The sequence below is a fragment of the Condylostylus longicornis genome, unplaced genomic scaffold, assembly GCF_029603195.1.
Source record: "Condylostylus longicornis isolate FDR11 unplaced genomic scaffold, ASM2960319v2 ptg000135l, whole genome shotgun sequence".
NCBI lineage: Eukaryota > Metazoa > Arthropoda > Insecta > Diptera > Dolichopodidae > Condylostylus > Condylostylus longicornis.
In genome coordinates this window covers 10,555,104-10,580,342 of record NW_026578103.1, presented here as the reverse complement: position 1 = coordinate 10,580,342, position 25,239 = coordinate 10,555,104, and the positions used below count along the sequence as shown (strand labels likewise).

The 25,239-nt window shown below is 24.1% G+C and overlaps 1 protein-coding gene across 2 annotated transcripts; it reads left to right on the top strand.

Moving 5' to 3' along the window:
• Window positions 1–6,515: 6,515 nt before the first annotated feature.
• LOC129615078 (protein PF3D7_1417600-like) lies at window positions 6,516–25,239 on the top strand. Of its 2 annotated transcripts, none has more exons than XM_055530139.1 (8): window positions 6,516–6,656; window positions 21,915–22,985; window positions 23,082–23,238; window positions 23,303–23,432; window positions 23,527–23,663; window positions 24,041–24,269; window positions 24,365–24,534; window positions 24,657–25,239. In XM_055530139.1, the coding sequence occupies exons 2-8, from the start codon at window positions 22,021–22,023 to the stop codon at window positions 25,203–25,205; spliced, it is 2,337 nt and encodes a 778-aa protein (XP_055386114.1). In that variant the 5' UTR covers window positions 6,516–6,656; window positions 21,915–22,020; the 3' UTR covers window positions 25,206–25,239. The 2 variants fall into 2 exon arrangements, with proteins under 2 accessions (XP_055386114.1, XP_055386115.1); XM_055530140.1 differs by lacking the exon at window positions 6,516–6,656 and adding an exon at window positions 17,524–17,620.

The following is a 25,239-nucleotide window of genomic DNA, read 5'->3' as shown; positions in this document are numbered from 1 at the left end:
ATTATAAAACATGACGGATCCTAAATGTTTAATAAATAATTACTTATCTTTTATTACATACATAAGGGAATAATAGGATTTAATTTTATATTATTCAACTATGCTATTCAGAGTTTTAAAAAATAATCAAAATTATTTAATATTTTAAAAAATTAATACTAATTTAATCATAATATTTAACTTAAACGTGCCATTTCTACATGATCAAATTGTTCACACTCCCGTCTACAGCAAATACAATATACTGTACATTGATTTGTTTATTAATTAAAAAAATATTCAGTTACAATTAGAGATTTTGAGTTAGTTTAATTAGAGATTTTCAAAACATAAAAGTTGTATATTTTACGCGATACAACTTTCATAAAAGTTGTATATTTTACGGAAAAAAATTCATCTGTAAAATGAAAAACTATAGAACAAACAAGGAGAAAACTGAATTTGTGTGTGAATATACATAGTTGCGTAAAATTAAATAAGTTTACATCAAACACAAGAAGATCGAACCAGGAATTCATTTCAGCATGCAATTAAACGTAGATATTGCAAACCATCCAGAATTTTAGTCATAGACATATTTATGTGCTCTTAAGGGGAAAACAATATTAATTCGGGTATTACTGTATGCAATTTACTATATAAACTCTTAAAATATTTATGTAAATAACATATTTAAAATTTATTTTATGTGTTTTGATAATAAGTAGCATTTTGATATACTTACATAGAAGTAAATTGAGTTGAAAATCTTCTAAATTGTAAAACATTGTTGCTAATGTGTGTATATAAACAAAATATAATACTCGTATGTGTACATATCGTGATGCATACATTTTATGTGCTTCTTTTCTATTTCTAATTTTCTTTATACAATTTACAAAATCATTTCAAATTTTTATTGAAAATATTATTAAATATGTATGTATGTTCATATTTAAGTATATCTATAGGTACTGATAAAGCAATTTAATTTAATGTGCAAAAATTTAAATATAAGATTTAAAAGTTATAAAGTATTAAGCGAACAAAATAGAATGGAACAATAAGCAAACTAGTTATAGACACATTGTAGTAATTTTAATGCGTATTTGAATTTTGAATACAAATACATACCTACTATATATGTATGTATATAGATGTAACATCTAATATACCTATACATTTTTTTGTTTAGATTTATTTACTATTATGTAATGCATATTATAAACACATACAAAATTAATAAATGTGGCATGCATACAAAATTTAACTTTGTAAATGGAAGTTCGTTTTATTTATAACAGTAAAATATTAAGAAAAATATATAATATTATGAACATGTACGATTACACATTAGTAATCAAATTACCCTGATTACCCTGAAAATATTCTTTGAAATATTTGGGAAAAATATTATTATGTTAACAAACAGGTTAATAACTTGTGCACTAAATTATTTGTAAATTAAGAAAATTACTTGTGAATTTCGAAATACAGTATATTGAAGTCAATTTTGTAGAAATTTATCGTCAAAAGCTCCTTTCTCTTCTTAAAATGCTTACTAAGTTCATAAAATTAGTTAAATTTAGCCTATTGAAGAATTTAAATAAATATCTGACAATACTCGACTTACAACATTTTTTCTTTCACTGTCGTATTTCGTAATTTCTACATTAATTCAAGCCAGTTCTTATTTGGTCAAAATCGGCTAAGGTCATTCATGAATATTTATATTCGTTAATTTGTTGCCTACAGAATATGGAAAGGAGAGCGAGCGATCGAAGAAACCTCTGTCTGTTCATAAGAGTGGAATTGTAAATGATGAATAATAGTTTCGCCCTTCATATTTTAAGCAAGCTGCTTTTGAAGAAACAAATCAGTGGTCGACAAATTTTCATTATATTATACGCGAAAAATTCTAATAAGAATTATTTATATAAAAGCAAATTAAACAGTTTCTATCAAAAAAAAACTTTTCTATCTTTTTCACTTCGAACTTTTAATCTAAATAACACTATTCAAAGTGACTACAAATTATGAATCTTAAATATTAATGCATAGTATTTTTATTATACCCCACCTGTAGTCACAAATTTAACGCGCTCTTATAATGCGCATACATACATTCAACAATATATATTATTTGTTATTCCAAACTAATGAAAATATCAAATTAATCTCATATTTAATATAATGTGTGGCTCCAACTTCAAAGCTTTGTAGTTTTATACATTATTATAATTTCCTTTGTTTTGTAAACAATTTCACTTATCAAATCAGATCAAAAGCACGTTTCAAATTATTTGTACATATATGAAAAAAATTTTAATATTATTTACGGCTTTTAAATCTGAAATCTTATTTCACTGTCCATTATTTGAAATTTTATTTTTAAAAACAATTAAAAGTAATTAATTTATATAAATTTTAATTTGTTTTTTAATTTTGATATTCCTTAATCTCTTTAATATTTATATTCGTTTAAGTATTCAATTTCCGAATATGGTTAATAAACGGCGTCATGTAGTTTATTACGAATCTATATTCAATAAATTATAGGCGATAATTTTTCTATTGCTTATTAAATTTGAATAATAGTGCCATTAATTACCCAATACAACCGTATTTGAAATTAATTTCAACAACATTAAAATAAAACAAAAAATCAAGGCGTGTCTTCTTACTTACAACTACATCCATTAAGAACTATAACTGCGTCCATTATGCATCCATTAAGAAGTATGAAATCTTGTTTTATTTTCAATTTCAAAACTTTACACTATCAAGCACGAAACTTTTAAATATTAACTTTATTTTACAGCCAATTTAATGAAAAGTTAATACTTTTTAAGATTAAGAAAATCAATGGCGCCTATTCTGAGAAATTAATTGCTAAATGATAGTGAGAACAAATATTATAATTTATAATATGAAATTTACTCTATATGTATAATAGAGTTTTTGAAATTTATCGATTTCTGTCATACTGAATATCCGCGAGTTAGTATCATACAATTATCCACCAAATTAGTGATTGACACCTCAGAATCTTAAGCCCCAGTAATAATAAATTCGCCGTTTATGAATTCAATAAGAAATCTTGTAAACAACTTTTTATCAAATGCCACCCCCACTCTTGTTATGTCACTATAATAATCTCTTATCATATAAAATTCTATCTTTTATACTGTCTGAAATCATTTATACCTTACCTAAATTTTTAATTATATGTATATGAAACGAAAAAAAAAATCTAGAAACCTGTTTAACAACTTCCATTACGAATAAATAAATTATTAAATTTATATTTAAACTATTTATAGTATTTTATTAAATTTTCATATTTAGTAAAAAAAATTTGTAATTTAAAATAATAATGTGAAAAATGAATCAAGTTTTTGTTTTTATTTAGAAACAAAATATACAAACGTAATACCAAAATACACTCTTGGACTATAAAAAAAAACTAAAACAAAAATGAAAACAATAATTTTATACAATCATACTAATTTCATAGTAAACAAAGAAATAAAATATACCATTCTTATTATTGATGATAATTATGTATATATGTATATATATATTTGCGTACATACATGATTATACATTTATGAATGTACACATGTATATAAATAATCAAAGTCAAGAAACCATCTTAAGATAAACGGAATTTATATAGAAATAAGAAAATTATTCTAACCAAAACAAAAAATATACAAATACAATAAAATCTCAGCAATTTGAACACGGATGAGTAACAATAACATGTCTATAGACTAGTAGGCTTTAAAGACTAATTTTCGGTACTTTACAATAGATAAATTTTTAAAAATTCGCAATATTTTCTTAAAAATATTAAAAATTTGTATTGTAATTACTTAATTTCCCGATTCGAACAAAACAACACCACAATCAACTTACTTGTTAAATTTAAAATAATTATTATTACAGGGACAAATTATTTTATTATCTTATGAAGAACAATGCTTACTAGTAATTACGACTTAAAATTAAGCTGAAATTTAAAATCGAAATTTTATAATTTCTAAAGCTTTTATAAATTTTTAGGTACACTCACGACATAACATAAAATTTTGCATATTTTATTTTCATGTTTTGGCAAATCATACAAAATAAAAATGTTATCATACAAGTTTCATAAAAATTATTTTCTTTTCAAACATTTTAAAGTAGAATGTTGCACAATAATATTACACAAACACAATAATTGTTTTAAAGATATTGTGAGATTTTTAAATCGATTACTTATCACGTGATATAAAAATAATCTTCATATGGATCAGTTACCTTTTCGTATAACAAAAACAAATCAATAAACTTACTGACGTTTTGGCGCAACATTACCTTTCCGAAAATTTAAATAAAATGTATGTAAATTTTTTTTTTATTTTTATTCTCTTTTTCTGTTTATTTACCATTTAACATGCGAATATGAATATGTACGCATTATACATACATACTCTATGCTTACATGCATACTTATTTGCATACATCAATGTTTACACTCTATCAATGTTTTGTTTTTATTTCAATTTTATTTTAATACAACTTTTATTTATAAAACATTTTAAATAAATTTTTTTAAATTTTCTTACTATATTTTGTTTTTATTTATATATACAACATAAAAATACAAATATGTGTGCATGTATGAAATAAAAATTTTAATTTATGTATGTACAGGTTGTTTCAGTTCTAAGTTTTCAACTATAATATACCGTCTACTGGTGAAGTATACTTTTTGTATTCACAGCAACATTCACAGCAGAATTAGCTTCATAATAGTTGAAAATAGCTTAAGTGACTTGACATCAAACTTCAGTAACTGATTTTTAAACGCTGTATCTTAGTACTTATTATGCTTCATACAAACATTGCCTCTATACACAAAAATTCTATTTACTCTATACACTAGCTACAAAAAATAGTTTCTGCAACGGCATATATGTGTGCATAAAACTGAAAACTTTGTAAATGCGGATGTGTATGTATTATACTAGTAATATATTAGTAAAACTATCTTATAAGATCACCAAATATAAAACTATTGAAACAACTTTTAATAAAAATTTCATCAATTATACATTCAAAAGAATTCAAATTTCTATATTTATAAAGCTGATTAGAATACAAAGATTTGAATACCTTTTCACATAATACAAAGTAATATACCTTTACTAAAAGCGGTTTAAACAATTTAATAAAGATATTATTTAAAGTACGAATTTTAAATTTTATTTGTTTAGTTTTTTAAAATTTGCTATTAGGGCTCAGGCAGACATGCAATTTTTAGTTTGTGGTTGCAACTGTTTGATTACTTATTTGTATTCCATAGAATTATATTCAAAAGCGTATACATGCAATTGTATGATCGTATGCAATTGAGCAATCAAACAGTTTGTATTTTTTTTTTTACAAACTACATAATTGCAATTTTTATAATCAATCTCCTTGATCTACAATCAAGCAGCAGTTGCAAAACACATTTCAACACCTTTTGTATTTCTCACGTCTTTCTATGTGACACTATGTGTGTATTCAAGATTATACTGAATATAATATATATATATACCTAAAAAGCATATATGTAATTAATAAACTCTATAAAATTTTTTCGCTTCATGTTAATTATGTATATATGATTGTATGCGCAATAAACTTACACTTAGCCAAACAAGCTTTGCGAATATTTGTGATATACTCCCGTAAAATATACTATCATACATCCATACCTATTTTTGTTTTTGTATTATTCGAAAATATTCGTAGGTATAAGTATTGAAGTTTATTATCATAATATACTTTTGAACGCGCTTACCATAGATAATTTTATTTAAAATTTAAATTTAGTTAGTAATTGATTGTAAGCTAGCTAGTCAATTTAATTCTAAATTATAATTCAAGAAAGCAACATTGTAATATTATACATACGTAGATATCATGTTGTACAATATTATTTTATTTTTGTTGTTCGAGTTACGTATGAATGTACATCCAATATTTGGGTTGATAAATAAATTATAAAATTTTTGTTCGTTAAGACGTTAAATTTTGGAAACGAGAAAACTTAACGAACACAATATTCAAAAAAAAAAGCAACCCTTTATGGATTATTTTTATTAATTGCTATATTTTACTTGAAATACAACTCATAAGTATAAGTATATGTGTACACATAATATAAAAATATTTTAATACAAATTATTTTAAAAATTAATATATTATTATATTTTTGATTATAAATGTACATACAAAAAATTTATAAATAGTATGTGATAATAAAAATGAAGTTAATAAAAATTAATAATAATTAAAAGTTGTGATAAAAATGAAAAAAAAAATATACTCGTATCGTGAATACTTTATAGGTGTTGATATTTTTAATGCTTCTCGTTCAAGAGGGAGTGATAATTAAATTTCAAATTTATTAAATTAAAATATATTTTTAATTTTTAAAGAAACAGAAATTATTTTTAATTCAAAACATTTTTTAATAAATATTTTTATATTTTTATACAAATTTAAATGTAAATTATTAAGACATAATTGAAACATTGATCTTTTAACTGGAGGGAAAACAAAATAAAAAAAGTAATAATTTCTAACCGTAATAATATGATATACTATATGTATACGTATAAAGTGAATATTTTTTTGTAAGTATTTAAAGTATTACCAGATTTCATAAATAATAGCACAAAATTATATCGATAATATTAGAACAAGTAGATACCATAACAGTGATAGAATTCTAATCAATAAATTAAAATAATTATTATAAACTCATTGAATTTGATTTTCATCAAAAATATTTTTTTTAAATAAATGCTAAATTTTATTATAAAACACATCGTGAAGCAAAAATTACAAAATTCGTTAATAACGGTAAACAGTTTTTTTTACCGTTATATGTATAATTCAGTTTGGTAACACTTAATTGACTGAAATATGTATGTAATAGATTGTATATTTGCTTATTAAATCAAAAATAAATTTTTTATAAAAGCATTTTATTTTTCCCATAAAAAGGCGCGTAGGTTTATTAAATATTTTTTCAATACTACATATGGTCATTCGTCCCATTATATAATTTTCTTATTTATATAAGAATATGATTATAATATGTTCATTATGTTAACCTTTGATCGTTTATTACAATTTTGGTTTCATTTACCCCTTACATTCAATACAAAATTTAAACTACGACTGCGAAAATTATCTGGAAAATAGATTGATTTTGTATAATTTCTAATTTTATCTAGTCACAACTTGACCAAATTAAACTATATTATAGCTGTTTTAATTAAATTGCTTATTAAAATTAAAAATTAAAAAAAAAAACCAAAAATAATTTGCATATAAATTTCATAGTAGAAAGATCAGCATTTTTTATCGTAATATTTTTTGCTGCTTTGGGTATTTCATATTCAGAATTTTATTGCTAAACCTTTTTTGTTTTTTTTTTTTTTTTTGAATAATAATCAATAAATAAATATAGGCAACATATAAATTAATTATTTATTAGTAACCGGCAATCTTCTTTTGTAACAAAATCTTACAATATTTTTTTATCTTAAAATGAAATTTCAAAATGTTATGGGTAATAATTAAAATTGTAACAAGTAAAAACGTTTCAGTCGGTATGAACCGATTGAATTATACCCTGCACCTTTCATTGTTGTATAGCAATTACTCAAACATGTGAAACCATTCTATAGAAACTTCACGGATATGTCTGATCTATAACTGAACACACAACTACCAAGTTTCGTGAATCTGACTTTATTATTTTTCCAAATATTTAAAATTAGCTTTTGGAGTTGTATGGCAGGTACCCGAACCTGCCAAGCAATTCCACTAAAACTTCGCTAATATATCTGGTCTATAATTGGACACACAACTGCCAAGTTTCATGAATCTAACTTTATTACTTTTCCAAATATTTAAAATAAGCTTTTGCACTTGTATGGGAGCCACTCGAACCTGTCAAACAATTCCACCAAAACTTCAGAAATATCTTTGACCTATAATTGGACACACAACTGCCAAGTTTCATGAATCTGTCTTTATTATTTCTCCAAATATTTAAAATTAGCTTTTGGAGTTGTATGGCAGGTACCCGAACCTGTCAAGCAATTCCACTAAAACTTCGCAAGTATATTTGATCTATAATTGGACACACAACTGCCAAGTTTCATGAATCTAACTTTTTTATTTTTTCAAATATTTAAAGTAAGCTTTTGGACTTGTATGGGAGCTACTGGAACCTGTCAAGCAATTCCACCAAAACTTCAGAAATATCTTTGACCTATAATTGGACACACAACTGCCAAGTTTCATGAATCTGACTTTATTATTTTTCCAAATATTTAAAATAAGCTTTTGGACTTGTATGGCAGCCACTCGAACCTGTCAAGCAATTCCACCAAAACTTCAGAAATATCTTTGACCTATAATTGGACACACGACTGCCAAGTTTCATGAATCTGACTTTATTATTTTGCCGAATATAAAAAATTTGCTTTTGGAGTTGTATGGCAGCCACCCCAACCGGTGCAGCTATCTCACTAAAATTTTTAGAGCATATGTAGAATATAATTGGACACATGTATACAAAATTTTATATTTGTACCTTTATTAGTTTTTGAAATAATTAAAATAAACTCTTTGAGTTGTATTGCAGCTACCCGAACCCGTTGTCCGAATTGGTCCAATAACAATAGGGTTCGTCCTTGGTACAAAAGAAGCAACTTGTGAAAGTTTGGTGTCGATTGCATTATTCGTTTTTGAGTTATCGTGCGATCGGACGGACGGACGGACGGACGGACGGACGGACGGACGGACGGACGGACGGACGGACATGTCTAAATCAACGCAGAATTTTACGCTGAGCAAGAATATATATATATGTCCATACCGCAGATGACTCCTTCAAGTAGTTACAAACTCCATACCAAAGTTAATATACCCTTCACGAAGTGCAGGGTATAAAAAACCCGGACTCGTTTATTACAATTTTGGTTTCATTTACCCCTTACATTCAATACAAAATTTAAACTACGACTGCGAAAATTATCTGGAAAATAGATTGATTTTGTATAATTTCTAATTTTATCGATAACCCAACTATAATTTTGTTTTTAAAATCTATTTCTTAAGAGATGAGCCGATAACTCATTTCTGTTATTCGATTAAAACTCATGTTTGATAAAATATTTATAAATCAATTGATTGGATAACATTTTTTTCATCTTTAAGTGAAACGTAATTTACAAATCTAAAAAAATCACATGTTTTTGCACATATTCATATAAAAAAAAATTTAATAAGCCTCAAAATTAGTATATAAATAAAAAAAAAATAACAATTCACAAGAAATTTCATTGAAACACAATATTTTGTTTAAAATATGAAATTTAATGCAAAACATGTGAGTCTCTTTTTTTTTTACTAAAGAAAGATAAAATATAATTGAAAAGGTAGGAACGCGGAAATGGCATCAAATTAAACAAATTGAAATTCATGCATTCTGGTAACAATATTGTTACACTCTATACAGAATATATTTTTGATACAATAATTCTATTTTAAATATTGTATTTTCATTTTATTTATTTCTATGTTCTCTTTCTTTTAAAAAAATTCCTATATAAATTTAATTTTTCATTTTAGATTTCTTTTATTTTCTTTGATGGTCTCGTTTTTTTTTTTTTGCTTATTCTCTAATTTTGCAATTAAATTTTTATTTATTGTTTTTTCTTGCCGATTCTTAAAAATTATTTTTCTTTTTATTTCGTCAAAATATAACGAATTTTAATCATTTAATTTACCTATGTATGATAATAATATGTATGTATGTATATAAATTGTTTGAAAACACAAAATTTTCATCTCCGAATATAAAAATGATTTTCCTTAGGTCAAAAAAAATTCATTGAATCAATGCAAATGGTTTTTTAAGCAAATTTATTCATTGCGCACCTACGCCAACATATATGTACATGTATGTATGAATGTATACAAATTTAACTAAAATGGAAATATTAAAATCAAAGTATGGCAAATTATACATTCTATGAAAAATTTATGAAGAAATTCAACGTGAATATAGAAGAATCTTTATTAATGAAAAAATAATTTAATGCATTTAATATTAAATTTGTTGAACTGCATAATATTTAAGACATAATCGTTAATAGATTGGGTAATACTTTCAATGATTAAAAATTTTTCCTACAATGTATAGGAAAGTTAAAAACTCCGGTATCTTAACATGAAGATTTGCAAAATCTATTTTAACATGACTCTCGTACCAGGTTGTATAAGAACAAGAAACCCACACTCTCATATCAAATTGCTTTATAAAATGGTGTATTTATTTCATTCTAAATAGCTATCTAGAATTCATGATTAATTATGTGTTTACATATAACAAAGCCAATATGTTTACTATTCAAAACTTGACCAAATTAATTATATGAAGCGCTCATTATGTTGAATTATTTGAATTGACAAACAACATTTTTGCATAAAACTTTCATATTATAAAATTCGTTTATAAAATTAATAAAAATCAATTTACTAATTTTTATTCAGTCTCATATCTATCTAATTTTTTTCCTAAAATGTCAACGTATTAAAAATCAATATTACTTCCAATCATGGTAATTAATAAATTTGTTGCAAAATTATTGCGATACTCATGTGATAATTCCAAGTACTTATTAAAATAGTTTTCTTAATTCAATAGTAAAAATACGTTCAAAATAAAAAAAAACCTCAAATGGAATGTGTGCTCGCTAATAAGTAACTATAATAACACTCCGATTTCTTCAACAGATAGTAAAATTTATAGAATTTATATTTATATTTTCAATTCTCAAAATAAAAAAATGTACCAAATAATCGAAATTTTGTTATTTATCGACTTTGTCAAAATTTTAATTGCAAATAAAACAGTACATACATAAGCAAATTTATTTGAAAAAAAAAATAGTTGTTAATTAATTTTTCGATACTCACACACTTCTAATTCTATTTTTGTAAATTAAATTAATTTTTTTGTAAAAAATTTCGGCGCCGCGCTGTACCTATTTGTGTATACATAATATAATATACTCAATAAGTATACCTAATAATAGTCAATAATATACATAGTACACATTGTATTTTATGTACAAGATACATAAATATTTCATTAACAACTTAATTTAACAAAATTTACATTTTACACTAATGATCTTTTTTTCCATTTGTCATTAGAGTATTTATCGATCTAAACTTTTAAAAATTATGTTACTTTAAACAAGTAACATTAACATACATGCTGTGATGCTGTAATATTACACTACATACTGTTATCAAAATATATTAATATATTTGGCTGACATGTTACTTTTTCTCTATTATATACATATATTTGGCTGCTTTTATGATTACTTTTTCCCTATTAAGAATTGCAATACATACATTTCACACTGGTAGTTGAAATACGAAAATTTAGATTCTGATTAAATTTGCAAGTAACGTATAATATCACGACAATAACGTACTTAATATTTATGCTGCAACAGGACGCTATCTAACACATGAATTATGCAAAATCGCTATTTTAAATTTATTTTGAAAAATAACATTACTGATGGTACCAAAACGATATTTTATTGTAACATTGTCATAAGTTACTAACTAATTATAAGAATCTGCCAAAAATTTTAATGATCTGACTGTTAATTGGTAATATTTTCTTTTTCCATTCTGTTGAAAATCTTTTACAAAATTAGTTATACAATCTCGAGTTTTTACAAATTTTTGTTTTGTAACAAAAATCTGTTTTCCAATCTATTATTCTTTAAACTTCAATATGTCAAAAAGTCGAATACACGGAATGCCTATACTGTACCCGTATTTTATTAAATTTTATTGAAAAAAATATTTTTCAATTCATATAGGTAGGCATCATATACAAATTATAAATTATTATTAATACCTATATATGCACATGCATATGGGAAGGTATGTATATTTACTTATACATATTTAAAGATATAAATGCAGTCTAAAAATTTCTTACATACATACATTATAATATTAATGAACTCTCGCAGTTTAAACTATACTTGCATAGACATATATGTATACGTATGTCTACATACAATAAAACTAAAAAAAATGTAAGAAATGCAAACTTTTCCAATAAGAATAAATTAATAGCTCATTACTTTTGATTTTTTTTTTATTAATAAAAACAAATTAATGTTGGAAATTATTGTTACAATGCGATTTTTTGACACTTGATTTAACTCACCTGTCTAGACCATAAATAGACAACACCTGAATTCAAATAAAAATAAGAATAAAATATGCATGAAAAAAAAGCAAGTTTGCCAATTTTATTATTTTTTGCTTTTAGCTTTAATTCATATAATTTTTATAATTATTATGTTGACATACATACACAAAGATATGAGTAGTCTATAAAGTGTTTAATTAAATTTGAAAAATTTTACGTCGACTATATTGTATACTTACCGGTTTTTTCATTATTTATGTAAACATGTATAGACATTTACTAGGCTTACCATTAGCCTTCTTTTTCCTAGACATATCATCTCTTTAGGTGTTCAATTTCGTTTCAATGTCTTTTTAAATTATGGTGTCCGAGATTCGATGGAACTTTTCATATGCAAAATGATAGAATGCCGCCAAACGGACAAAAATTAGGTGACATTTTGCTTTCTGGACTCTCCTTGTCATGTGTTTCAGTTTTTTAATAAATTAAAAGGTGATAAAATTTATTAAAGACATTAAAGTATTAAGTTTCTAAGTTTCCTCTATTTCCCCTATCAAAATTTAGTGTGGCCACCTTACAAGGTTTTGGAGCAAAGCTATACAATGAGACAAATTTTTTTTTGGATAAGTTAGCATAATTTCTAAGTTATTTAACAAAGAAGTTCAAAATCCACTTAATTATAGCTAAGTTTTTTTTTGCCAGGATTTACAAAATGTTTTTTTTTATGCATTCGATTCATTTTATTTCGTTTTTATCGCTCTTCTGTTTTGATCAAATTATGGTCACTCTAACATACAAGTATTTAATATATTATGGGACTATAGTTAAATAACTCAAGTTTTTTTGTGCCTACTTATTATAAAATAAAAAGCATAATTTTATTTTTGGTATGCTTGCGTCAATATTAAAATTTATAAAATTTAACAGTGCAAGCAAATCTCTAATTTCAATAATTCTTGCTTATAGTTTATTATATTTTAAAATTGAATTTTACTTATTAATAACTTAATATAAATGAACATAGTTACTTAATTACTAGTTTATTAATTACTTAATTTTTAATTGGAAAGTTTAATTTAATAATTTCATAAATATTTTATTTGAAATTCAAAAATTTCATATATGTACATATATGCATATTTATAATATTGTTGTAGAAATTACGGCAAAAAAAAAATATATACTTATATGCATCTATATATACGTGCATATGTGTAAGCAATTAAAATATAATTTATCTAATTACTGCTTAATAGATGAATAATTATGATTAAGAAAAATTTTAAAATTTTTTTAAATCTAATCTAATCTAGAGACTTGGAGAGCTACTTTCTTTGAATTTTTATTAATAGACGCATTCACTTTTCTGCAAACTTCAATTTTATATTGGTAAACGTACATAAGAATGGTTACTCTTTAACTCAAATACATATACCTATTCACGATAGAAAGAGTTTTAGACAATATAAAATTCAAAACTGTTATGTACATACATTCAAAATAATTTTACTAAGTTTAATATTGAAATACTTAAAAAATTTATAAAACCTTAGAATATTAATTAATAATTAATTATCAAAAAAATTAAATTGAATCAAACTGAATTAAAAAAATAACAAAAGAAAATCGAAAATAAATATTTTGTTTTTTAATTATGAAGAAAATTTAATTTTAAATATTCATATTTTATTGATTTAAGAAATTTAATCATTTAAACAAATTGAAAAATATTTGTGTATATATAATTTAATTTAACTAACTCTATATATATATATATATATATAAATAGGGATATACATACATACATACCTATATTTGTAATTTATAGTACATTCATACTAAATTTAAAGCAAGCTCAATTAGTAAATAGTCAACAAACTAATTGAAATCAATTGATATTTTATTATTCTGTTTAGTTTCAATTTAAATTTTAATATGAAAAAAACTATTCATATAGAAAGAAAATTAACAATCATAACCTTTGTTCAAAAATCTATGAATATTAAATATTTATTTTTTAAAAAAAAATAAAATTGTCAAATATTTTTCTTTAAGCTATAACTGATCTTATTCAAAAAGTCTGTTATGTGAGAATTTTGTGTTTGTAAATGTTGTTACACATTGTATAGAAGTCATAAAATTTCCTCGTATAATTCCTGTTTCATTTAAGTATGTCCTTATCCAGTTAATTTTTATTGAATTTCTAGATTTGAATTAAAAAAATTTCCATTGTATACTTTTGTTCAAATTCCACTTACTTTACACATAATCAACTCCCCCTTTCGTTATTTGATAAGAGCTCTCTAATTCAATATATTTTTCAATACTTCTTAACAATGCTAAAATCTGCCAAACTTTCTTGTATAAGAGTTTGTAGCCTCACCCTGTATCTCCTCTTGTATTATTAGTCAGGTAGGAAGAATTCAACTTACATTAGAATACTTTCTCTTCTCATCTAGTGAGTAAAGAAGTATGAAATAAAATAAAACTTTACATACTTTTCTATATACATTTGTAGTTGGTTATATTGCATTTGTTCCTGTTAAATACTGATAAATAATATAATTAAATTTACAATTCATTTAATATGTTCAGATATTTTTAAAATTGCATACAATATACACACGAGTTTATAAACAAAAAAAAAAAAGGCTGAGATACTGTTTAAATATTTGTTGCTCTCATTTTGTATGTAAAAAATATTTTCACACAAAGTAAACAGATAATCAATTCCCAAAACAAGAAAACATACAAACTAAATTATAATAAATTTAAATTTTTATCATCGAAAATATTCTAAATGAGGTCGCATCAATTCTTTTTGTGATCCCATTTCAATAAAAATAATATTTTAATAATATTCATTATCAAAAATATCAATAAAAATATGAAATATACTTTGTATATGTGCGTATGTATATGCATTATGTGTATACACAAATATATATGAATAAATGTACTTAAATATGGAATTAAATATCTCAGCCACTTGAAAACAGTGAATGACATTTATCAATTTCTTATCAAAGCAGAATTTACATGCAATAATGTTTCACCCCTAAAAGTATACCAGGATAATTTTTCACTCTTTAAAAAGATTATAGAATAATTTTGAATATACATATATTCCATAGTAGTGAGCAAAACCTCTCTGAATTACTAGATAGTAGTTGAAAAAATCTAAGTTATAGAGCTTTTGAGAAACTCATACAGCACAAATGTTGTAAGTTATTTTCCGAAAAAATTGAACCACGCTAAAACTCAAGTCAAATTTGAAAAAATTAAATTTAAAATTTTATTTAAAAATTCTATTTTTTATTTGGTTAAGATATTTTGTTACCAGTTTTCAATAAAAAATTTAATTTTGAAAATATGAGTAATTTTTATAAATACGCACTCTAATTTGTTCACCTTAAAGTTTTCCGAACTAATTACGAAAAGTTGACTCAAAGATATGCTTTAATAGTCCAATTGTATATTACAGATATTTTATACAGATATAAGTACATAATTTGTGGCATAATTTAAATCAAATTTAAATTTTAATTAAAATAAAATAATTTTAATTTCAAACATTTTCTCTAATTATTCTTGAATTATTATTACTGTTTTCCTGGAACGAATTGTATTTTGTATTTTTTAAAAAATTAAAGATTTTCTTTTCCTTCAAACATTTTTTCGACGTTCGATTCAACACATAAATACAGATTTCTCAATATGTATATTGAATTTTATTATATAATTTCGGGCTCAGGCAGACATGGAATTTTTAGTTTTGAAATTATTGTTTGGTTGTAAACTAGTTGCGCACACATCTAAACAACTAGTTAATTACAAACTGTTTGATTGATTAATTGCATGCCATCATACAGTTGGATGTGTACGTGCTTGAACATACCCCTATGGGATATAAATAAACAATCAAACAGTTGCAAAACTAAAAATTGCACATCTGTCGGTGCTCTAAATTTGTGAAAGCTATTTAAACAATGTTTTATGTTCAAATTTCGCGAAAAGCAGGGGTATATTACATGCTATTAGGGTTGAGGCAATGCTTTTATATATCATACACTAAATTAAAATTTCAAACTAATACTCGAATTATTACGGTGTAGGGTAGAAGTACAAAGTGCAAATACTCTCTCGCACTTTTCTCATCATTCCTTTGTCTTTTTCTTCCATCTGTACAATAATTTATTATTAAAAAAAATGACATTTTGTTTTAAGAGTTAAAAAAGATAATATTTTGGCATTTTTTTATATTTTTTTTTTCTTTTTCGTTGTTATTATTGTTATTTATGTTTTTAATCATTTGCTGTCTTACCACTTTATGACTTTTATGAATAAGTAGGACCAAAAACAAAAAAAAATATATTTAACAATGTAACAAAGTATTATCAAATATTTTTAATATTTTTGTTATGATTTTTCGCTATTTTTTTTTAATTGTTTATATTTTAATCAATATAAATTGATAATAAAATTTCTATAATCATACTTGACAGAATTTTTCTTTCTGTTTTTGTTTTTATGCACACAAACATATATGTATATATACAAGTATATATAGAGTTGTATAAAAAGAAGCTAAATGCTAAATTAAAATAATTAAATGCAAGACAAAAATTGTTTTATAAATGTACAGGGTGGTCCAGAGCCACAGTTAAAACTCTCGGGGGTGATTTCACGAAATTTTTTAGAAAACAATTTTATTACAGAAAAATATAAATAAACAATAAACAAGTTATAAACGATGATGTAGCGAGTGCAAAGGGAGGTAAAAAAAATATATAGTGCACTTTATTGAGATAATTAACGTTTTCAAAAAAATATTTTGTTTTCTAATTTTATGTTTAAGTATCTACTACTTTCAACGGTCAGTCTGATAACAACCACTGATATTATAACTGTGCACCTTTTCTGATATTATAACCTTGTTTAACCTTTTCATACCTGATAAATATCAATTTTTTTCAATCTGATTTTCTATAACTCGCCCTTAAACAATTTTTCAGGACAACTCCTTAAGAATTTTTCAATTTTTGAAATATTCAATTCCTAAAGACTTGTTGCGGACCACCCTGTATATATAAATATGTATGTTATGTATGTAAATAAATATGTAGTAGATAAATACTTAAATTTTATTATGTGTATACAAAATAGTTATTATATTAGTGAAATCAATTGCAAATTATTAATAGTTTAAGAAAAAAAAAAGATTCAGTAGTAATTTAGCATTGTAATAACGAGGAACATTTTACTTGGTTTTTAAAATAAGAAAAAATTTACAGTTATAATTTGAAGTATTTAAAAGTATATAACCAGGTAATGTAGTAACTATTGGGTGCGAAAAATTTGTATATATAAATATATTACAAAAATTTGAGTTTATGTTAGTTAAAATCCTAAGAACTATAACGTGTTTGCAAACAGATTTATTTGGTATTTAATAACAAAAAATTAGTTACGGAAAAATTAAATTATTGTATAGAAAAAAAAACGATATTTTGAACTCAATTAATTGAAAATTGTTTTAATATTATTCTTTAAAAAAGATCGGACAGCAGATCAATAATGATTTTAAAATTTTTAATAATTTTAAATGATAAAATTAATTAAATTTATTATAGTGATAAAGTAAATATTACAATTCAAAGGTATAACATTTCTACCGGTAGTTTCTATGTGTAATTATGTATAATGAAAACTAGTGTCGAAAACTTAATTCATATGCAGATATGTAAGTCATTTTTCTCACTCTCAAAAATTACTTCATTTGCAAGAGAATAACTTCTTTTTATCTCTTCTTAGAAATGAAACAGAAACACTAGTTATCCCTATAGGGGATATCTTTTCGAAATATATACTCGTAACTATTTTTGGAATAAAATAAACAATAAATTAAAATAATGACTAGATCAATAAATTGCCTAAATTCTTGGCTCAACCATGTTCTTTTCTATATTCATATTCAATTCTATATTCTATATTCATTATAGAATATAGATTTATAGATTACTGCAGGTAGTCAACAGAGAAAATTTATATACTTTTCAATTTTATAAAATCTTATTTTTATTAAATAACTATTGATTTTTAAATACTTAAACATACATATGTATATGAAATACAACCTATAACAGTTAACATTGCACAATATTTTATATTTTAAATCATTAAATTGATAATTTTGCATTAAAAAACAAATTGTATTAAATTTGTTTATCAATTTTAATTATGGTTTTAAAACAACAAGATTTATTAATAATAAACCTTGTATACTTAATATAAAATTTAAAAAAGTCATCAATTATAATTTAAATTGAAATAGCTATCATTTATAGCAGTGTTATAAAACCTGAATGGCCTAATTTTCGTTAATTTTGAATCTAACACAATTCTAAATGAGGTAAGATTCTAATAAAAAAATTACGAAAGATGGAAAGGTGATACCAGATAATGGTCTCTTTGTTTGTAGACGTCATAACCTATATAATAAGGCAAGCAGTTTTAGCTTTAGCACTTTTGAACGAAAGCACTTTTGAAATAAAATGCGATTCCGGAAATATAATGGTTTTGTTTAGAAAAATTTCACTTTTGAATTAATGGTTCTTTTTTTCTTAAAAGCATCCCCTCGTGATTTAGGTAATATACACGTACATCTTTTACATTTTTAATTTTATTTCATGTAATGAAAACTTAAAATTTTTTTGACTTTGTAATTTAAATTTTTGTAGCTTATATTAATTAATTTAGGTTAGAGAGTTTTATACTTAAATTAATCTATAGTATTAATATTACAATTATTATTTCTTGTGTGTAAAGATTTAATAATGTTTAATAATATTATAATTTTAAGATTTTTACAATTTCTGTAAGCAGCACTATTTTTCTAACAATTTGCAAATTAATTTAAACAAATGAATTTTTTCGCATTATATTATTTATTTATTAACATATATACTTGCATTCTAGAAAGTTTCTGTGTGCAAAACTAGACTTTTTGCCGTCTATATTGATTGAAAAATTAAAAAAAATAAAGGGATACATAGATTTACTAAAATTTTATTAAAACTAAGTAAATATATTGAATTACCTGTATACAATAAAAAAAAGTTCTCTGATAAGATATTGATTGAATCAGTAATAGTATATTATATACATCACCGTTACTAGGTTAGTATCGTTATCAAACGTCTTTTATTCAATGATAAAAAAAAATTTCTACCTTCGTAATCATTCATCAATAACATATTATTATTATTAGACAATACGACAGTGACTTAGCAATCAAAAGTAAGCGAATTCAATCAATGAACTGCTTTAATACTCCTATAATATACATGTTGTAATAGACTTAAATCTTATCAACGCAAGTAAATGTGTTTTAAATTTAAGATAAAATTATCATTTAAATCTGAAAAGAATTGGAAACATTGAAAATATCAATGCATATACATATACGTATAGACTTCCATATCGATCTGATAAAATGATGAGTATGTCATATTATTTATTTGATACATAAATTTCAAGTAGTTTAACAAGACTTTAGAGTGTCCATATATAGATAAATAATTATAATGCTCGTATAAGTTTTCTCATTAATACTCGCGTACTTCAAAATTTTAATAGCGATTGAAATTTTAATCACTGATTTTTAACCAACGAATGTAATAACTTATTTTTAGAAAAAAAACATTAAACTACGACACCTTGTAAATGATAAAATATGAAATTTATAAATTAACGATAACACATCAAAGGATTCCATTTTATAAATGTAAAAATATTTTAGCTCTTTTCGTTGACAGTGCGATACCAATGTGTGTGTGTGTGTCTGAGAGAAAAAATGTAACATATAAAATTTTTTCTTTTGTTAGACATTTCGGCAAAATGCATAACTGCGACTATTAAACATACTGAAAAAATATTATTTAGCAAATCGTGCAGTAGTTATTAATCAAACAAACTGTACTATCATAACTGCAGTATCAAAACAAAAAATTTCAATAACACTTAATTTTTAATAAGAATCTCTTTGGATCTTTATAAGGAAATTTATTATACGTACTTGAAAATCAACAACATATAGACTGCATACACATTTTCAAAATATTTTGTTATACCGACATCTCTATATACAAAATATGAACTGTATTTGCTTTTGGTAGCACATTATTTATCTTATCGCAATTTATTTACACAAGTTTTAACCTATTTCAGGATTTATTACATTACTTTATTACTTGTGTATCTTATTTTTGTTTTTAATCTTACTTAATGCATACAGTTACATTATAATGAACTAATATAATGTAAATTAGTTTTCCACATGTTTTAACTAATATTATAATTTCATTTATTTTTAAATTTTATCAAAAAATACGAATAAATAAAGCCGTGGTGCTGTTTTAGTTAAAATCATTACACTTTTTATTGCAATATCACAATTGGAACCAACTTCATTATTATTATAATTTAATAAAATATTTATGGCAAATCAATTCGTCAACAATTTGAAGTAATAGAAAATTTACTTTTATTAAAAATAATTCGTAGAGATATAGAATCTAAACACATAAGCAATTTATATAAAATACATATTATATCCGTCAGCAAGACGGATATTCCTGTATTATAGCATATAGATTTGCTTATTAGCACTTTTCCAAAAAAATTTTGAAAAAAATGCTTGTTAGTTTCACTTTGTCCGTCCCGTAGAACAAAATTTTCACATATCTCATCCCCTCTAAAAGTTATACCCACCTAAAACCCTAAAAACGGCACTTTAAACTATTTATTGCAATAAAGCCATTAACATTTTTCAAATTTTGCAAAAAAAAAAATAGTACTCGTAGCTGGCTTCTTCTATCGCGGGATACCATTTCTGGACTTTAAAAAAACAAAATGGCGATTAAAATTTACCGTAATCTAAAATCCGTTTTTTCCAAATTTTTGATGCCGTTTTTCTTCTACACCGTCCGTTACAGAAGTCTAAAATTTTAGCAGGTCTTAGATATATATAAATAGTTTAGATAATATAGAAGAAAATTTTTTCCTATCTCCACCCCCTATCAAGTTATCACCTCTCGAAATTTGTAAAATTTGAATATTTGGCACCTTATATTTGCGAAACCAAAAGCTTTTTCAAATTTCTTTAAACGCAAAAAGCTAACGGTAAATTCTGTGTCATTAAAAAATATTTACAAATTTCAACGGGCGATAACTTTGAGAGAGAGTGGAGATGGAAAAAAAAAATTCTTCTAACGAAATGAACTATTTCTTAATGTCTAAAAGCCCCTACCCGATTTGCTTTTATTTTACGTACCCACTACGTATAGAACGCATTTAGGAAAAGTGTACAATGTCAAGAGCTTTTACTAAATTTTTTGGAATGTGATACTTTGTAAATTTTAAGTTGCAAGCGCATTTTTGAAGTCACGGATTGCAGCATTATAGTGAAATTAAAACTAACCTAATAAAAAAGCACAATATAAAAATAATTTCTTAGTTTCTACATTATCGAAATAATGTCTTGATTTTATATACTATGCAAATAATTTAAAATAATTTTGCTCTATTAATTAATTCCAGTTTTTTTTTTATATATTTTCAGATAACCTCAAACAACTTATTGTTAGTGATTGCTTTTAATATTTCTTTTCTCTAATTAAAAATTAATTGTTAACTTAAAAATATAAATGAAAAAAAAATAATACAAAATGAAAACTGAAAATAAAAACACTTCGGGTAGTGAGATTATGAAAACAACAAATTTAAATAATTATCAACAAAAAACATTTAAAAATATTAATAATAGTCTAGCATATAGTAATTCAAACAACACTATTATAAATTATAATATAAATGAACATAATTTAAATAATAATAATAATTGCAATTCGAATAATAATAATTATAATTATACAAAAAATTTTAATAATGACGATAATACCAACGATAATTATAGTGCAAAAATAACAAATAATCAATATAAAGAATATTTTAATAATAATGATGTTAATCATAAACCTATAAACAACATAACAAACAATTCATTTTATGATCATAACAATTGCAATACAAACAATAATAATATATGCAATAATAATAGCAACAACAATAATAACAATAATAATAATAATATTAACAGCTATAATAATCGTAACAATATTCATAATGATTATTTAATTAATCATAATAAAATACTAAATTATCAACAGCAGCAACAACAAACACAAACTACACAAATATCAAATCATCTTAGTAATCTTAATCATAATCATAATCATTTAAATGATATTGATAATGATAATCAAGATCAACCAAATGATGAAATATCAAATGAAAATGAATTATTTTATTATAAAACAAAAAATTTAACAAAAATAAATCGTAGTTCAACTGTTTCAATATTATCAGCTCCAGTACCATTAATATCGGGTGCTGGTGCAGCTGCTGCTGGTGTTATATTACCACAAAATGAAATATCATCTGTAACAACAGCATTAGAAACAATTGATGACACAGAAGCAATTAAATGTATATTTTTGTGTGAATTTCATGTAACTGCCGGTCGAAAAATTACAGTACAAGTACCTGAAAATTATTTAAGTAAAGAAAAATTCGAGACTGTTAGTCGTTATGTAATACCACATGTTGAATTACAAAGAAGTTTTTTATGTTTGTAAGTATTTAAATTTTAAATAGAAAACTCTATAGTCTATCTGTATACCATGGATAATTTTAAAGTTTCCAAACAATTTTTTTTATTTATTTCCAGATCTTTATTAGGTTTTAAAATACTAGGTTATCCAGTTCGTATAGACAATAAACAATATGCTCGAAATGCTTTTTATTTTAATTTATGTTTTGTATTTGCACCAACAACTAGGACTATTGGTTATGAACCAGTTGTTAAAAAATTATCTGAATATCTGGTAAATAATAAAAAATTTCATATTAAATTTTAAATAATAAAGTTACCAAACATTTATTTTAAAGTTATCAATGGAAAAATCGAGCCGGCTTTTGTCCCAGCAAAGCTATGCTTCGGTTGAAATTGGTAGATTAGCAAGAATATTGACACAAGTACGAAATGACATTAATTCAAAAAAAGTTTGTATGTTACAAGGTAATTTTGATTTAAATTTGATGCCGTAGAAAAATATACATACAATAAATTAGAAAATAATTAAAACAATTTTTTATTTCTTTTAATCCAATAGAGGGCAGCACTCTAATTCCAATGTGTGTTGTACCAAGATATTTAGAGACTGTAATCATAAGTCCACATCATGCGGCAGCACTAACAGACGATTTTTATAAGTACGTAAAAGATCAATGGGATCTTACAACATTACGGGTAAGGTCACAATTTTAATACAATATAAGCCCATACACATACATATATTTTCAATATTTTAATTCTGTCCAAGATAGGAAATTCATTATAATACATTATAATGCATTATAATGAAACCTATTCAAGGTAGAAATGTGGCCGCATAAAATTAAGAGAAACATATAAGACATTAGTAAATTTTTTGCTGGAGAAAAATGTACCATTTGAAAAATTTACAGGAGAATTTTATCTTGCACCTTTAATAAACCACAGACCTTTAATTAACAGACCTTTAATAAACTATCTTAATATTGATGGCTTACACTGATAGCTTTTACGAAAAAAAATTACTAATTAAAATAATGAACTTTATAGTTTTTATTCTTTTTTATTTACAGATTCTGCCACATATTGATGGATTTAATCATGTTAACCGAATAACAGCTTTAGCTGATGTTGCTCTAGAATTAGTCTGTGATTGTTTAAAGCATTTAGTTCTCTTAGGCGTCGCTGTACTTGTTCCAGTCTTTCAATACAGTAATGTCTATAGACCCACACCAAAATTATCTCAATTAGCAAAAGATCGAGAATTACAACAAAGATGTGTACAAAGATGTTCAAAAACAGGTATAGTTAATGAAAAAAAAACTTCTATTTCCAATAAAATGCTTTCTCAAAGTGAATAAAAAGAAAATTATTTCTCACTATTTAAATACTTACAGAAAGAAAAAAAGCAAAAATTCGAGATATTTTCCGATTTTTTGCCTCAATGGCACACGGTGCAACTTTCGGAGAACTTTGTGTAAGATTTAACCCTCAAGCTCTAAATATTAGTGAAAAACAAATGGTACTTTTTGGTCAACTTGAAGGATTAATAAGACGTGTTGAAAAGGTACTGACGAAAATATTTTATTATGAAAACAAAATTTCTGCCTAAAATATTTTTGATTAACTACAAAAATAACACAATTTTTTTTTTAACAATTCTAATAATTTTTTAAAAAACATTATTAGTACCCCGTTACTGTGGAGCGTGATTTATATGCTGAAGATGTTGACAACATTACAAAACGTAAATTGGGTTTGGTTTCTGGACAAATACCCAACACCCCAGTATTTGAACAACAACAATCTCAAATATCCAACAACTCCGATTATCATAATTCTGATATATCAAACAATTCGTTTCATCCTATAAATTCAATGAATGATTCACCAACTTCGAATCGTTTTTTAGCATTAGAAGCAGGTGATGATGTTTATACCATTAACAATGCAAGAAAGTACCGACGTTTACCAAGTAAACCAATACCTCGTAGTGGTAGAGCAGCCGCATCTCCACCCAATAACAACATTATATGTAATAATCCAACATGTCCAAAGCATTGCAATAGAAATTCAAATAAAAATGAAATAAATGTTAATAAAACAGAAGGAAAACAACAAACTTTATACAATGGATTACAGAGCTTTGATGAAATTTGTTCAGCAACTGGTTTAAGTTGTCAGCAATTAGATTACCATTTAGCACGTGATAAACATGTTATTGTTTTATTAAAATAATTATTTAATAAATGTTGATAATTTTTATTGAAAA

Excerpts from the sequence above, each read along its gene's own strand:
- LOC129615078 (XM_055530139.1), top strand. The coding sequence starts at position 22,021 with ATGAAAACTGAAAATAAAAACACTTCGGGTAGTGAGATTATGAAAACA. Across the intron at positions 23,239-23,302 it reads AAAAATTATCTGAATATCTG|TTATCAATGGAAAAATCGAG; the intron begins GTAAATAATAAA and ends TTTATTTTAAAG. Across the intron at positions 23,433-23,526 it reads AAAAGTTTGTATGTTACAAG|AGGGCAGCACTCTAATTCCA; the intron begins GTAATTTTGATT and ends TTAATCCAATAG.